The 13591-nt window shown below is 40.5% G+C and overlaps 1 protein-coding gene across 1 annotated transcript in view; it reads left to right on the top strand.

Annotated features, from left to right (window-relative positions):
• Positions 1-13591, top strand: part of C4H10orf67 (chromosome 4 C10orf67 homolog) — a 111140-nt gene that overhangs the window by 11023 nt on the left and 86526 nt on the right. The window contains exons 3-4 of the mRNA XM_057732599.1: positions 8658-8801; positions 10627-10701. Of these exons, the coding sequence (XP_057588582.1) occupies positions 8658-8801; positions 10627-10701 (219 nt within the window). The remainder of the gene's footprint in view (positions 1-8657; positions 8802-10626; positions 10702-13591) is intronic.

Below are 13591 nucleotides of genomic sequence, written 5' to 3'. Positions count from 1 at the left end.
ATGGGAGAGTTTCCTTAATTTCTCTTTCTGCTTTTTCATTGTTAGTGTATAGGAATGCAAGAGATTTCTGTGCATTAATTTTGTATCCTGCTACTTTACTAAATTCATCGATTAGTGCTAGCAGTTTTCTGGTAGAGCCTTTAGTGTTTTCTATGTATAATATCATGTCATCTGCAAAGAGTGACAATTTGACTTCTTCTTTTCCAATTTGGATTCCTTTGATTTCTTTTTCTTCTTTGATTGCTGTGGCTAAAACTTCCAGAACTATGTTGGATAATAATAATGTCTTGTTCCTGTTCTTAGAGGGAATTCTTTCAGTTTTTAAGCATGTGGAACGATGTTGGCTTTTGGTTTTTCATATATGGCTTTTATTATGTTGAGGTAATTTCCTTCTGTGTCCACTTTCTGGAGAGGTTTTATCATAAATGGATGTTGAATTTTGTCAAAAGCTTTTTCTGCATCTATTGAGATTATCATATGGTTTTTATCCTTCAGTTTGTTGATATGATGTATCACGTTGATTGATTTGCGTATATTGAAGAATCCTTGCATCCCAGGAATAAACCCCACTTGATCATGGTGTATGATCTTTTTAATGTGCTGTTGGAGTCGTTAGCTAGTATTTTGTTGAGGATTTTTGCATCTATATTCATCAGTGATATTGGTCTGTAATTTTCTTTTTTTGTGACATCTTTGCCTGATTTTGGTGGCCTCGTAGAATGAGTTTGGGAGTGTTCCTTCTTCTGCTATATTTTGGAAGAGTTTGAGAAGGATAGGTGTTAGCTCTTCTCTAAATATTTGATAGAATTTGCTTGTGAAGCCATCTGGCCCTGGGCTTTTGTTTGTTGGGAGATTTTTAATCACAGTCCCAGTTTCCATACTTGTGATTGATCTGTTGATGTTTTCTATTTCTTCCTGGTTCAGTCTTGGAAGATTGTATTTTTCTAAGAATGTATCCATTTCTTCCAGGTTATCCAATTTATTGGCATATAGTTGCTTGTAGTAGTCTCTCGTGATCTTTGGTATTTCTGTGGTGTTCATTGTTACTTCTCCTTTTCATTTCCAATTCTGTTGATCTGCATCGTCTCCCTTTTTTTCTTGATGAGTCTGGCTAATGGTTTATCAATTTTGTTAATCTTCTCAAAGAACCAGCTTTTAGTTTCATTGATCTTTGCTATTGTTTCCTTCATTTCTTTTTCATTTATTTCTGATCTGATCTTTATGATTTCTTTCCTTCTGCTCACTTTGGGGTTTTTTTGTTCTTTTGCCAATCGTTTTAGGTGTAAGGTTAGGTTGTTTATTCGAGATTTTTCTTGTTTCTTGAGTTAGGACTGTATTGCTATAAACTTCCCTCTTAGAACTGCTTTTGCTGCATCCCATAGGTTTTGGGTTGTTGTGTTTTCATTGTCATTTGTTTCTAGATATTTTTTGATTTCCTCTTTGATTTCTTTAGTGATTTCTTGGTTGTTTAATAGCATATTGTTTAGCCTCCATGTGTTTGTATTTTTTACAGTTTTCTTTCCTGTAATTGATATCTAGTCTCATGGCGTTGTGGTCTGAGAAGATGCTTGATATGATTTCAGTTTTCTTGAATTTACCGAGGCTTGATTTGTGACCCAAAATATGATCTCTCCTGGAAAATGTTTCATGTGCACTTGAGAAGAAAGTGTATTCTGCAGTTTTTGGATGGAATGTCCTATAAATATCAATTAAGTCGAGATGGTCAAATGTGTCATTTAAAGCTTGTGTGTGCTTATTTATTTTTTGTTTGGATGATCTGTCCATTAATGTAAGTGAGGTGTTAAAGTCTCCCACTATTATTGTGTTACTGTCGATTTCCCCTTTTATGGCTGTTAGCATTTGCCTTATGTATTGAGGTGCTCCTATGTTGGGTACATAGATATTTACAATTGTTATATGTTCTTCTTGGATGGATCCCTTGATCATTATGTAGTGTCCTTCCTTGTCTCTTTTAATAGTCTTTACTTTCAAGTCTAATTTGTCTGATATGAGTATTGCTACTGCAGCTTTCTTTTGACTTTCATTTGCATAGAATATATTTTTCCATCCCTTTACTTTCAGTCTATATGTATCCCTTGGTCTGAAGTGGGTTTCTTGTAGGCAGCGTATAGAAAGGTCTTGTTTTTGTATGCATTCAGCCAGTCTGTGTCTTTTGGTTGGAGCATTTAATCCATTTACATTTAAGGTGATTATTGACATGTGTGCTCCTATTACCATTTTCTTAATTGTTTTGGGTTTGTTTTTGTAGGTCTTTTCCTTTTCTTGTGTTTCCTGCTTAGAAAAGTTCCTTTAGCAATTATTGTAAGGCTGGTTTGGTGGTGCTGAATTCTCTTAACTTTTGTTTGTCTGGAAAGCTTTTGATTTCTCCCTCAAATCTGAATGAGATTCTTGCTGGGTAGAGTATTCTTGACTGTAGGTTTTTCTCTTTCTGGGCTTTCAGTATATCCTGCCATTCCCTTCTGGCCTGCAGATGTTCTGCATAAAGATCAGCTGTTATCCTTATGGGTTTTCCCTTATATGTTATTTGTTGCTTTTCTCTTGCTGCTTTTAATATTTTTTCTTTGTGTTTAATTTTTGTTAGTTTGATTTATATGTGCCTCGGTGTATTTCTCCTTGGGTTTATTCTGTATGGGACTCTCTGTGCTCCTTGGACTAGATTAATTATTTCCTTTCCCGTCTTGGGGAAGTTTTCCACTATAACCTCTTCAGATATTTTCTCAGACCCTTTCTTTTTTTCTTCTTCTGGGATGCCTGTGATTCGAATCTTGGTGCACTCAATGTTGTCACCAAGGTCTCTGAGACTGTCTTCCATTCTTTTTATTCTTTTTTCTCTTTCCTGCTCTGTGGCAGTTATTCCCCCATTCTATCTTCCAACTCACTTATTTGTCCTTCTGCCTCAGTTATTCTGCTGTTTATACCACCTAGAGTATTTTTAATTTCGGTTATTTTGTTGTCCATTACTGTTTGTTTGCTCTTTAGTTCTTCTGAGTCCTTATTAACTGTTTCTTGTATTTTTTTATATTTTGTTATCGAGATTTTGGATCATCTTTACTATCATTACTCTGAATTTTTTTTCAGGAATTTTCCTATTTCCTCTTCATTTATTTGGTCTTGTGGGGTTTTTTTCTGCTCCTTTGCCTGCATGGTGTTTCTTTGTTTTCTCATTTTGTCTGATTTATAGGATTTGCCATCTCCTTTCCCTATGCTGCCTTGTAGTAATTCCTCTTGTTTCTGCCCCCTGTGGTGGGGTTTGTCCAGTGTCTTGAGTAGACTTCCTGGTGGGGGGGGTCTGGTGTCTGCTTTCTGGTGTGTGTCTCTGTGTCTTTTCTCTCTGATGAGCCCGGCCGTGTCAGGTGGTGTGTTTTAGGGTATCTGTGAGGTTAATGTGGCTTTAGGTAGTCTGTGTGCCGATGGGTGGGTTTGTGTTCCTGTTTTGTTTGTAATTTGGTGTGAGGTGTCCAACACTGGCAGTTGCAGACAGTCGGACGAAGCCAAGTCTTAGACTCTGATTCAGAGCTCTGTGAGAGTTCTCTGCAGTTAATCTTCCCTGTGTCTGAGGACTCCCTAGTAGTCTAGCATTCTGGATTCAATGTTCCCTCTCCAGAGCCTCCTACTTAACTTCTGATGGAGTAGTCCAGACTTCAAAGGTTGCTTGTCCGGGCAATAAAGGGGTTTAAAGAAGGCTGTCCAAGCCCCAGACTAATGGCAGAGTGTTGAGCCAAACAAATATGAAGTCAAGGAAACAGATACATGTATAAGACACACAAATACTGAATCCAGTAGAACATAACACACTAGAAAGACCTGACAGAGGAACCCCAGTATGCCATCAGACAGTCAAAGAGAAAACCAACAGAAATTCAAAACCAAGAAAGCAAACAAACAAACAAAAAACCACACGCATACAAACACAAATCCAGGGAGATTTTGAAAGCTAGGATCAAATACAATAAAGAGCAAGAGTACCACCAGACAGACTGAAGATTCTCAGAACGAAATCAGACGACTATACTTAGAACTAAGATAAAGACAAAACCTAATAATAAAAACCTAAGCAGTGTGTCATCTGAAGAATAAAGCAAGGAAACAGAGCCGAGCGATAATATTGCTTATAAGTATATTAAGGTAAAAGAAACTAAAAAAGGATAGAAGACAGGGCAACAGAAGCGCGTAGTGTGACTGGAAATATGAAAAGAAAAAGAAGAGAGAAAAAAATAGAAATGTACAAATGATATAAAAGGAAAGATGGTAGAAGCGATAAAGTAAGCACTACAAAAGACTTAGATAGAAATAGAAATATGTAAAAAGTCTAAAAATAAAAATAGAAGAAAAAATGTGGTATAATACGTGTAGATCCCTTAGGACTAAGGTTGTAATTAATTTAAAAAAAAACAAAAAACCACACCGACACACAAACACATATACAAGGAAATTTTGAAAGCTAGGATCAAATATAATAAAGAGCGAGAGTACAATCAGACAGACTGAAGATTCCCCAAACAAAATCAGACAGTTATAATCAGAACTAAGATAAAGACCAAACCTAATAATAAAAACCAAAGCAGTGTGTCATCTCAAGAGTAAAGCAAGGAAACAGAGTTGAGTGATAATATTGCTTATAAGTATGTTAAGATGAAAGAAACTAAAAAAGGATCGAAGACAGGGCAACAGAAGAGCATAGTGTGACTGGAAATATGAAAAGAAAAAGAAAAAAAGAAAAATATAAAAGAGAGAGATGAAAAGAAGGTTGGAGAGATACAGTCAGCACTACAAAAAACTTAGCTAGAAATAGAAATATATAAAAAGGCTAAAACTAAAAGTAGAATAAAAAATATGTTACAAAATGTGTAGATCCCTTAGGACTAAGATCATAATTAATAAAATAAATAAAATGAAAAAACTAGAACTCACTCCAGAATGGACCAGATCAATAGAATTAATAATATTTCTGTTTCCTTGGGGTATCAGCTGTAAGTGTCCTTCTACCCGCCTTGGGTTTTTTGTATTACTCTGCAACCAGCAGAGCTTCCTTTATTGTTCGTCTGTAAGTGCTGGTGTGTGGGGAGTGAGAGGATAGAATAGTGGCTCCTTCCCCTGGGGGTGAGTGAGCAGTGGCGCCCTGCCTGGGTTGCAGCGGCTCGGGCGGCTCAGGCAGTGCCTGTTGCAGTGGGATGTCAGTGGCTCAGGTGTGAACAGAATGTCTGCAGAGCTGTGCCACTGTGCGGACTTTTGGCTCTCAGCTGCAGGCACTCTAGGCCAGCCCTGCCCAGGGGCCTTTGTTATCCCTGATTGCATTAGCCAGGCCCAGAGGGGTCCTTCCTTTGTCCATCACAAGCACTGAGAGAGAGGCTACACCTGTGGCTCCCCGCCCCCTGCTTGTGAGTCAGCAATATCGAGCCGCCACCATGGCCACCCAGCTTTCCACAGTAGGCATTCTCTGCTGCAGATTTCTTCCCTCCTGTCCTCTCAGTCTGTCTTCCCACTGCCAGCAATGTTTCTCACCCTGAACCAGTTCTCTGGTTTCCACGTTCCAGCTCCCAGACCCCCTGTTCAGCTGTGAATTGATGTCTCAGTCTGGACCCGCTGAGCCTCTGTGTGTTTCTCCCTCTTTCCCGTCTGCCACAGCTCAGCCACTTCACCCTCTTTGAACAGTCCCAAATGCCTCCCTTCTGACCCAGGGAAATTCCCCATTGGAGAAGGGGTGCCCCTGTCAGATAAGGGACATTTCCCCAAATTCAGCAATCTCACCTCTGTTTCAGATCCCCCCACCCCAGGGTGTGGGACCCATCCCTTTCCTTTCTTCTCCCCCTCTTTCTCTCTTTTTTTTTTCCCCTCTGTCCTACTCAGTTATATCAGGATCTTTGCAGTCCTTTCTGGTGTCCGAGATCATTTGCTGATGTTCAGCTGGTTCTCTGTGGGAATTATTGCATCTTTTGGTGTATTCCTGATGCATCTGTGGAGAGGGATGCATTCCATGTCCTACTTCACCACCATCTTTCTTCCTAATTACTTCTTTAACTTCATCCCACAAATTTTGAGATGTAGTTTTTTTTATTAGTATTTAGATTGAAGTGCTCCATTTTCCCATTTATTTTGTTGGCCCATTGTTTAATAAGAAGTTGGTTAGATCTCCAGGCATGCTTTTCAGTTACTGTTATGTTGTTGAGTTTTAACTTTAGTGCTTTGTTGTCAGTGGACAGTCTTTGTGAGATGTTTGTTGGGACTTGTCCTGAGGCTTTGTGTGAGGTCAGTCTTTGTTATTGTTCCATGGAAATGGGAAATTAAAAATAACCTGTATTTGTTCATTGTTGAGTGTGTATATATATATATACACATATGTACATGTGTATATATATACATATACATATTGTCCATTTTGTTCAATATTAATGTACCTATATCAACATTCTTTGGGACATTATTTGCCTGGTAAATCTTTCTTATTTCTATACTGATCTCAGTTCTGTGTCGTATCTTAGGTATGTCTCCTATAAATTGTGATCCACGGGAATCTTAGACCAGTAGGAGTTTTTTGGCCATCCCAGAATTCTTGTCCCTCCCTTCTTCAGAACAAGCAGCAGTCCATATAGGGCTAGATCTTCTAAAGGCAAAGTCTTCTCTTCTTGTCACTGGAATTTAAGGAATTCTTTAAGCTTTCACTTGCTCTAGAACTTTTTTTCTTATTTCTCAAAATAGTAACCTTCATAAGTGGATAGCATCGTGTAAAGAAGGAGCATGAGTCAGTCACAACTCTGTTCACATCTGGACCTTCTGCTTACCGGCCACGTAACATTGGACTAGTTAGTCACTTAACCTCTCAAAGTCGTGATGTCCTCACCTGCAAAATAAAACCCTCCACATAGTATCAGGATGCTAAAATCGAGATTCTTCCCAGGGTGCTTTTATACCAGGTATCAAATTCCAAAGTGAGTGTGAGATCCCATTTGCAGAATTTACAAAGAGAATGTTACACATCAGATCAGTGACTCTTAGCTCTTGAATCAGACCAAGGATAATAAAAGAGGGGGTCAGGAGGTGAAGGGGAAAAATTGCTGAAGTAATTTTTTTAGAAAGCACAATTGCCATGCTCTTTCTCGGGGAGGGGTAGCAGGACTCTTCCTCAGCTCAAAGCCAGTAAGACAGGCTTCTGTGGAACTTAAAATATGTTTGCTGCTAATGGAAGACTCAGAGTTCTAGCGCTGATTCACGTGCAAGGAAGCTGGGGCAAGAAGGGGAAGCGGCTGAGCTGGGATCGTCTGCACTTCTGGAGTTGCTGGGGTGAGGGATGTGTGATTGTTTCCCGTGGACCACATGTGACCTCTGAGAAAAAGAGTGTGCCAGCGTGGGGTCATTCTGGGTCCTACCAGTAGACTGATCGAGAAGGACAGAGAACCCCCAACAGCAGGGAGAAGAAAGGGTAAAACTCTAGATTCATAGGGCCTGAGGAAGGAGTAGCAATGACCTCCCAGACTAGAGAAGCAGCTGTTTGGGTCAATGTGCATCCACAGGAGGAAGGGTCCCTGCAGTGGGAATCTCTAGAGAAGCTGTGTTGGTGCCCGAGGGAAGAGGGCTTAGTTCTCCTGTCCTCCCAGACCGGGGCGAAGCCCCCCACCCGCCAGGCAGGAACAGCGTGCCCCTTTATCCCTTCTGCCTTGTCTGTAGTGGAGAAGCAGCTGGGAAGTAGGGGAGGAGGGGAGAGGGGAGAGAGCTTGAGAGTGAAGCCTGCTCTTTTCCTTGAAGACCCACAGCTGCCAACTACTGCTCTTGGCTTGAAGTACAGGGAGCAGCCTCACCTATCAATGAAGTTGGGAGTGTCACATTCTAAATGCTACTTCGAGACTGTGTTTTGAGTGATGATGGGACTTTCTGTTCCCAATAATGAGCAGGAATTGCTTACAGATTCCATTCAGGGCAAGGGAAGATTACCTAGTGAATACATTTTATTTTTTTAATTAAATATTTATTCATTTATTCATTTTTGGCATTGGGTCTTAGTTGTGGCATGAGGGATCTTTGATTGCAGAGCGTGGGCTTCTCTCTAGTTGTGGCACGGGCTCCAAAGTACGTGGGCTCTGTAATTGTGGCACTTGCCCTGAGGCATTTGGGATCTTAGTTCCCTGACCAGGGATCAAACCCACGTCCCCTGCATTGGAAGGCAAATTCTTAACCATTGGACCACCAGGGAAGTCCTAGTGAATACATTTTAAATAGATTGTGGGGGACAAAAATACATTGTGTTTGGATGATAACTGTTCTTAGTCAACACTGATTGTATATTTAAGTACTTGGCTAGTAAATTCACAACAAATATTGATTCTTGTCCATTTTTTTTCTGATCGGAAAATCACATATTGAAAATTATTTTTTCAATTGTTTTTGGATGCATGGCAAAGGATAACTTACTCTCTATGGGAGGAAACTGCTGGGAACCCCCGTTCCTTTCTTCCATCAGCTTTTATTAGTTTAGCAGATTAACTGGAATCCCTAATGTATACAACTTTCGAGAGGTAATCTTCAATTCAGGACAGGCACCTGACCAGGTGCCCGGGATACCCGCTCAGAACCAGGCCAGGTGCTGGCATCTTTACACAAAGGGCCCTTATTCTCTACAATAACATATGTTTTTCTATTTTTAGATTGTTAAATCCCTTCAGGTGGATTTTGGGTTCCTCAAACAACTGATACAACTGAAGTTCGAGGACCGTCTTAAAGAGGAATCTTGCAGACTCTTCACTTCTCTACACGACAGGATCCTGGCAATTGAAAAACGTTACCAACAGGTAGACTGCTCTCATTTCCACTGTTTTGTATGTGAATTAATTTTGTGTTTAGATGTGTGGGTACAGCAGTTTTTAGCTTAGCACCTTATGAGAACAATTTACTTTGCATGTGTTGTGTCTTATATGATAGCTTCATAAAGCTATATGGTACTATAGCTTTACTATGTGTAGGTACTTTTGTGATTTGTCTGTATATGAACTCATTTAATCCTCACAACTAACCTGATGAAGTAAGTATAATTATTATACCCCTTTTACAGATGAGGAAACCGAGATGCAAAAAGGTTAATTCACCTGCTCAAGGTCACCAGTTAAAAAACCATCAGGGTTTAGGTTCTGGGCCAGTTTGATGCTTGAATTCCAGCCCTTAACTACAATTTTATATGATCTTATTTGTGCTTTAATGGCTCTGTAGGGGCCATTAGGAGACATGAGAACTCTGCCGCTTGGAAGAATTTCCTAAAATCTTTGATCAGGTTAGCATATTTATCTGTCATTAAGAACAGGCGTCAGGGACTTCCCCGGTTAAGAATCCTCCTGCCAATGCAGGGGACACGGGTTCAATCCTTGGTCCAGGAAGATCCCACATGCCATGGAGCAACTGAGCCTGGGCGCCACAACTGCTGAGTCTGTGCTCTAGAGCCCATGAGTCACAACTACTGAGCCCGAGCGCTGCAACACAATGAAGAATAGCCCCTGCTCTCCACAACTAGAGAAAGCCCTTGTGCAGCAACAAAGACACAATACAGCCAGTAAATAAATAAATCAAAACAAAACAAAACAAAGAACAGACATCAGTGTTATTTTTCTGCTATAAAACGAAACACCCACGTGTTATTGACACCACCATTCAAAGTACTTTTAAATGCATTTCCTCTTTTAAGTCTCAACAGTCCTTAAGTGGAAATCCTGTTATACCTGTTCTACAGATAAGGAAACTGAGCCACCAAGGTTAAGTCACTTGCTTAAAGTCAGACAGATAGTAAGTGGCACAGTGACACTGAAATACAATTCTGTCTGACTCTAAAGCCCACTAGCTGTTTACACTCCATGCTGTAGTCATAATTGATATCAGAATCAAGGTTTTTTTTTTTAATGTACTGTCTTTCATTGTTATCCGTAACAGATAAGATCAACTAATTTGATTAATCAGAAAATGACTCTAGTTTGTGGATTAATGGCCCTAGATTTCTTTCCATGAGCATAATTCATCCCCAAAGTACCAGGACCAGAAGAGGATAAGAACTCCAAATAGATCTCACTATTTTATTTTATTAATTTTTTAAAATTAATTTTTATTGGAGTATAGTTGTTTTACAATGTTGTGTTAGTTTCTACTGTACAGCAAAGTGAATCAACTATACGTATACATATATTCCCTCTTTTTTAGATTTCCTTTCCATTTAGGTCACCACAGAGCATGGAGTAGAATTCCCTGTGCTATACAGTAGGTTCTCATTAGTTATCTGTTTAATACATAGTAGTGTATATATGTCAATCCCGATCTCCCAACTCATTGCACCCCCCCAATTTCACTATTTTAAAAGCAATTCTAAGACACTGAAAAGACTATGATATGAAAGATGAGAGAATGTATTATCTGCATTTATTTTATCCATATGAGCTCTCTATTGCTTTTGGTTAAGTGTAGATGAAAATGGGGTGTTTTGTAAAAGCTGTATCATAGGGGAAATGATTATAAAGTGAAGTTTTTGAGAGAGCCTGATGATTTGAATGATAGTTTTATACTGAGCCCCTCCCTTGTAGGTGAGAGAGTTGTATTTGGAAATACATCGTGGTGCTTATATTTACTTTTCGTTTGCAGAATGAGAATACCTTAAGAAAATGCTATAATCAGCAGCTGGCCGATGCCATAGCTACTATCAAAGGAATGTACCAGGTGAGTTTTGAGTGCCGTTGTGGGCGGAACTGGCTTGCTATCCCGGCAGTGCCCAGTGTGGGGTTCACCATGGGTTCACAGTCGGTGTTTTTAGCTTTGAAGACCTGAATCCTCAATTTTCAGGTCACCAAAGAGGGATCAGATCTAAAACTGTCCATGCTCACTTTAAATTGACAAAACAACACTTTATGGTAACAGATAGAACTTTTCAGAGACTGGAAAATTCCAGTCTGGTATCCAGTCCTCCTGGGCATGTGACCAAATAGTCCAGAGTTTGTTTGGTGAGCATGCAGTTCGATAGAAGGAGCTCAGGGTGTCTTGAAAGAAAGTTCGTCGGGTCTGTAGTAAATCCTGGGGAACAGTCTTGGATCCTCAGTGGAGTAACTTTTCTAATGATGGGGACACTGTCTGCTGGAGGCCATGCTTCCCTCTCCTGCATGATGGGAAAATGCATTGTTTCCAATGATTATTTTTTCGTCTTAGTGAGGACCTTGCCATTCTTTTAGTATTTATAACTATAATCTTGTCTTTCATTGCAGTATATTTCCATAAAGAAATATTATTTTATTTACAGCATATCATGCAATAATTGCATTCCTCTATTTCATAGTACGTAACACCTTTGATTTAATTATGTAATTGCTTGTTACATGTTTCTGTTCTGTGCTGGACTGTAAGTCTTATGAGGGCAGGGATGCTTGTCTTACATACCGCCGTGCTCTGCCTCTTAGTGCTGTGCCTCGTGCACATTTAGCAATCAGCTAATAACTGCTCAGTAAATGGATGGTTGCCTATACTTGTGGCAGATACTGGTGGCTTCACTGTCATTCTTCCTCCTCCTTTTTTTTAAATCAGCAGTAGCACTGCTTACTGTGAAGCCAGAATGCTAGATCCTTTCTTTCTCAGCTTCCTTTCCAGCTATGGCATGAACAAGGGCAAGGTCAGGTTCAGTGTGAGCTGAAGGTAAGTTGACTGTGAGGTTTGGAAAGGAGATTATTCTTTTTTTTTTTTTTTGGACTTGCCTTGCGGCATGCAGGATCTTAATTCCCCGACCAGGGATCAAACCTGTGCCCCCTGCAGTGAAAGTGCTGAGTCTTAACCACTGGACTTCCAGGGATGTCTCTATTTTTTTTAATTATAAGAGGCTCAGGGGAAAAAATACCCTTCTTTTTCTTTGCTTGACATTATTATTTCTCCTCCTGTTGCTTAGAATTGCTGCAGCCAACCTAAAAGTAAGGACTGGGATAATTAGGATGTGCAAAGGGTAGCAGAGTAGAAAAACAGAAAGCACTGCAGTCCTTGATGACATCACTGAGCAACTCAATGACTCTGGACTTGCCCTGCCTTTGGCCCTTTTATTTCATGAGACAGTAACCCCATTAGTATTTAAGCCTCTGTTAGTTGCCTGTTCCGTTAATTGCAGCTAAAAATATCCTAGAACCTATTCCTCTGTCAACAACCTCTGTGACTCTGGGCCAAGTTGTATTTCCAAAGGTGACTCTGACACTCTCCCACTCACCTGCTCTTCTGCAAGTTTACCTGGCTCCTCCCCAACCCAGAGGTGGGGCCTAATTCCCCATCCCTGGATCTGGGCTGACCTCCATGACTTGGTCATAAGGACAGAATGTGGAGGATGTGATGCTGCACAACTTCCAAGGCAGGGACAAAAGAAGCCTTGCGGCTGCTATACTCTCAGGATGTTACTCTCTGGATTCTCACCCTCTGAATCCAGCTGCCATGCTGTGAGGAATCCAAGCCATTTGGAAGGGCTGCGTGTGCGTACTGGGGCTGTTGGCCATGCTGAGCCCAGCCTTCAAGTCATTCAGCCCCCAGGCATTTAGTCTTTCCATCTGGGGTCCCGGCATTATGGAGCAGGGACAAGCCATCCCACTATTCCTGTCCTAATTCCTTGACTCCCAAACTTCATGAGCATGATAAATAGTGGTTTTATGCTGCTAAGTTTGGGGAGGTGTGTTATGCACCAATAAGTAGATAGCTGAAACAGTATCCTTAACACTCATATCAATCGATTTCTTTTTTAAAAATATTAATTAATTAATTGGCTACATTGGGTCTTTGCTGCTGCGCACGGGCTTTCTCTAGTTATGGTGAGTGGGGCTACTCTTTGTTGTGGTGCACTGGCTTCTCATTGCGATAGCTTCTCTTGCTGCAGAGCACGGGCTCTAGGTACGTGGGCTTCAGTAGTTGTGGTACTTGGGCTCAATAGTTGTGGCTCACAGGTTTAGTTGCTCCGTGGCATGTGGGATCTTCCTGGCCCAAGGATCAAACCCATGTCCCCTGCATTGGCAGGCAGATTCTTAGCCACTGTGCCACCAGGGAAGCCTGATAAGCAATTTCTTAATTGCATTTGTTGGATAGGTTACTTCTCCAGAGGTTCTGCTAGTATAGTATAGCATCATGGTAGGCGCCAGCATAGTGTATGTTTTAATAAGAGGACTTGGGAGTCAAAGTACTTGTGTTCGAAATCCTGGTTCTGCCACTTAATTGCATGTGACCTTGGGCAAAATACTGACCCTCTCTGCCTCAGTTTCCTGATCTGTCCTATGAGGATCATATTAGTACCCACCTCATAGGCCTGTTCTGAGGATGAAATGAATTGAACCTTGTGAAGCACTAGGCACACAGTGTCGGGCACGTGATAAGTACAGTCTAAATGTCAAATAAATAAGCTCTTTGCAAATTCATGACCCTCCTTGGCGCTGGTATCTTTTTCTGGCTCTTTATTATCCTGTGTTAATACAAGGGTGAATCAAAAATTATCCACACTCTGGCTGTGGAATTTATAGAAGTTTTAGTATAACCAGAGTGCGGATAATTTTTGACTAACCCTCGTATTTAGGTTTAAATAGGTTTCTGTCCACTGACCACA

This window comes from Hippopotamus amphibius, chromosome 4 (genome assembly GCF_030028045.1).
Source record: "Hippopotamus amphibius kiboko isolate mHipAmp2 chromosome 4, mHipAmp2.hap2, whole genome shotgun sequence".
Classification (NCBI taxonomy): Eukaryota; Metazoa; Chordata; class Mammalia; order Artiodactyla; family Hippopotamidae; genus Hippopotamus; species Hippopotamus amphibius.
This window is presented reverse-complemented; position numbering and strand designations above follow the sequence as displayed.